Below are 3,699 nucleotides of genomic sequence, written 5' to 3'. Positions count from 1 at the left end.
GTCCTCGCTGCTGGTGCCGCTGAACCCGCCCTCATTGCAGATGAAAGGGAGGCCGTGCAGAAGAAAACCTTCACCAAGTGGGTGAACTCGCACTTGGCTCGTGTGACCTGTCGCATCTCGGACCTCTACATGGACCTCCGGGACGGGCGAGTGCTCATCAAGCTGCTGGAGGTGCTGTCAGGAGAACTTCTGGTAGGACTTCTATGCAGATGGAGACCCCGGGACCCATCCCGTGCCCTATCAAGGCTCTTGACCTTGGTGTTGATCAAGGTTCTATCAGGGTTGTGGTGGCAACCGGGGGACAGGGGGGTCCCCGGGGAGGGGGTGAAGGCCCCTCTCCGAGGCGGGGGATGGGCTCTCCTCCAGCCCAAGCCGACGCGGGGCCGGATGCGCATCCACTCGCTGGAGAACGTGGACAAGGCGCTGCAGTTCCTGAAGGAGCAGAGGGTGCACTTGGAGAACATGGGCTCGCATGACATCGTGGATGGCAACCACCGCCTGGTCCTCGGCCTCATCTGGACCATCATCCTGCGCTTCCAGGTGAGCCTGGGGGGGCACCTCTCAGCTCAGCACCCCATGGATCATTCCCAAGCAGGATCCCTCCTCTATGGATGTCCTCATCCAACCTGAGACGTCCTTTTGCCCCCAGATCCAGGACATCATTGTGGAGACACAGGAGGGCCGGGAGACACGCTCTGCACGGGATGCGCTGCTGCTCTGGTGCCAGATGAAGACAGCGGGGTAGGTGGTGGGACACATGGTGTGTGCTGGGGACCTGGGGTGACCATGGGGTGACCACAGGGTGACAGTGACATCCTGCCCCCATCACAGGTACCCCCATGTCAACGTCACCAACTTCACCTCGAGCTGGAAGGATGGGCTGGCCTTCAACGCCCTCATCCACAGGCACAGGTAGATGGGCACCGGGATGTTGGAACTGAATGATCTTAAGGTCCTTTCCAACACAAACCATTCTATGATTCGATGTCCCAGGAGGGTGGTGGCACCTGGGGGGTGTCCCGTGGGTGCATCACCACTGTCCCACTCCTTTGTCTCCAGGCCTGAGCTGGTTGACTTCCAAAACCTGACCAAATCCAACGCGCGGCACAACCTGGAGCACGCGTTCAGTGTGGCCGAGCGGCACCTTGGCATCACCCCACTGCTTGACCCTGAAGGTGAGCTCCTGCTGCCACCTCTCCTGCCTCAGCTCCCTATTACACCCTGGGACATGTCCAGGCCCATGTGGAAGGACAGAGAGGTTTCCAACCCCATGGAAGGAGGGTCTGGGTGGGAGAAAAGGAGGCCTCCTGAGGCTGCGGTGGCCCATTGATGCCGGGTCAGGACTGAGGCTTCTCACTCATGCCGAGCAGATGTATTCACGGAGAACCCTGATGAGAAGTCCATCATCACCTACGTGGTGGCCTTCTACCACTACTTCTCCAAGATGAAGGTGCTGGAGGTGGAGGGCAGGCGCCTGGGCAAGGTAAGGGGTGGCAGTGAGGTGGAATGGGTTCTGCTGCTGTGCCGGCACCCCACCAGACTCATCATCATCCCCACTACAGGTCATTGAGCATGCCAAGGAGACCGAGAGGATGATTGAGGGCTACGGAGGGCTGGCTTCGGACCTTCTCACCTGGATTGAGCAGACCATCGCCTCCCTCAACAGCCGCAGCTTTGCCAACTCACTGGCTGGGGTGCAGCACCAGCTCCAGGCCTTCAGCACCTACCGCACCGTGGAGAAGCCCCCCAAGTGAGTGTCCCCCAGCCCCACCGTGCCCATGAGGTGGTGTGGAGCACCCATGGGTGCCCCAGCCTCAGCTTTCTCCTCTGGGCAGGTTTCAGGAGAAGGGGAACCTGGAGGTGCTGCTCTTCACCATCCAGTCACGGATGAGAGCCAACAACCAGCGTGTCTACACCCCACATGAAGGGCGCCTGGTGTCCGACATCAACCGGGTATGAGGACATCCCATGGCTGCTCCCATGGCACCCTGTGACCTGGAGACAGCTTTTCTCCTGGTATCCCTGGTGGCTTTACTCACCAGGCTGTCCCAGGGCAGGTTGGATCCATCTCTTGGGTCAAGCTGGGTCCATTCCAGAGCAATCCAAGTCCATCTTAGGATGAGTTCCAAGGCAGTTTGGGTCCGTCTCCTGGAGCAAGTTGGGTCCACCCCAGAGCAGTTCATGTCCATCCTAGGATGGGTCTGAAGGCATGTTGGGTCAACCTCCTAGGTCAAGCTGGGTCATTCCTACAGCAGTTCAGGTCCATCCCAGAGCAATTCAGTTCCATCTTAGGATGGGTCCCAAGGCAGGTTGGGTCCATCTCCTGGGGGCAGGTTGGATCAACCTCCTGGGCCAATCTAGGTCCACCCCAGAGCAATTCAGGTCCATCTTAGGATGGATCCCAAAGCAGTTTGGGTCCACCTCCTGGGCGCAGTTTGGGTCCACCTCCTGGGCGCAGTTTGGGTCCATCCCAGAACAGTTTAGGTCGATCCCAGGGCCCATTCAGTCCACCCTGGGGCCGTCCGGTCCATCCCAGGGCAGGTTGCGTCCCACCACCCATGTGCCACCCTGGGGCTCCCCAGCAGAACAAGCCACACGGGCGGGTGGTGGTCTGCGGGGGGACACTGGTGCCATCCCTGTTCACAGGCCTGGGAGCAGCTGGAGAAGGCGGAACACGAGCGGGAGCTGGCGCTGCGCAACGAGCTCATCCGGCAGGAGAAGCTGGAGCAGCTCGCGCGGCGCTTCGACCGCAAAGCGGCCATGAGGGAGGCTTGGCTGAGCGAGAACCAGCGCCTGGTGGCACAGGTGAGGCTGGGGACAGCCACCGTGGGGAACGGGACACCCAGCCGGAGCCTCACCATGGGCTTTGTGATGGGCAGGACAACTTTGGCCATGACCTGCCTGCGGTGGAGGCGGCCAAGAAGAAGCACGAGGCCATTGAGACGGACACGGCTGCCTATTAGGAGAGGGGAACAGACCACGATTTTTGTACAAGCCATCGAGGCGGTGGCCAAGGAGCTGGAGGCAGAGGGGTACCACGACATCCAGCGCATCAACAAGCGCAAGGACAACATCCTGCGGCTCTGGGAGCAGCTCCAGGAGCTTCTGGCTGCCCGGCGGCAGCGCTTGGAGATGAACCTCACCCTGCAGCACCTCTTCCAGGAGATGCTCCATTGCATTGACTGGATGGATGAGGTCAAGGTGAGTCACCATGGGTTGGGTGCCACCAGGGATTGGGTATCACCATGGGTGCCACCATGGGTTGGGTGTCACCATGGGTTGGGTATCACCATGGGTTGGGTATCACCATGGGTGCTACTATGGCTTGGGTACCACTGTGGGTTGGGTCCACCATGGATTAAGTATCACCATGGGTGCCACCATGGATAGGGTCCCACTGTGGGTCGGATTCCACCATTGGCTGGATGCTGCCATGGGCTGGATGCCACTGTGGGTTGGATGCCACCGTGGGGTGGGTGCATTGGTCCCACCAGTCAGGGTGTTTGTGGGACTCACCTTGTGACGCCGATGAGATGCTGGGCTGCTGCTGCTGGAGCTGGCATTGGGAGCTCTTCCATAGGTGCAACTGGCGTCACCGGAATCTGGGAAGCACCTTCTGGAGGCCGAGGAGCTGCTGCAGACCCACCGGATGCTGGAGACCGACATGGCCCTGCAGGCAGAGAAGACACGGGCCATCAG

The 3,699-nt window shown here is 60.4% G+C and overlaps 1 protein-coding gene across 1 annotated transcript; it reads left to right on the top strand.

Annotated features, from left to right (window-relative positions):
- Positions 1-18: 18 nt before the first annotated feature.
- Positions 19-3,691, top strand: LOC104406328 (spectrin beta chain, erythrocytic-like; the record flags this gene model as incomplete). Its single annotated transcript, XM_010015272.1, is given in 12 exon segments — positions 19-192; positions 367-540; positions 650-741; positions 832-912; positions 1,060-1,175; positions 1,371-1,483; positions 1,563-1,750; positions 1,836-1,953; positions 2,647-2,805; positions 2,880-2,987; positions 2,989-3,201; positions 3,581-3,691. Coding segments are annotated over 12 exon segments (1,647 nt in total), but the record flags the coding sequence as incomplete, so codon positions are not given.
- Between the last annotated feature and the right edge of the window lie 8 nt (positions 3,692-3,699).

Source organism: Nestor notabilis, unplaced genomic scaffold, assembly GCF_000696875.1.
Source record: "Nestor notabilis isolate BGI_N333 unplaced genomic scaffold, ASM69687v1 scaffold24945, whole genome shotgun sequence".
Taxonomy (NCBI): domain Eukaryota; kingdom Metazoa; phylum Chordata; class Aves; order Psittaciformes; family Psittacidae; genus Nestor; species Nestor notabilis.
The sequence above is the reverse complement of the archived record's forward strand: the minus strand, read 5'-3'. Positions and strand labels throughout refer to the sequence as shown.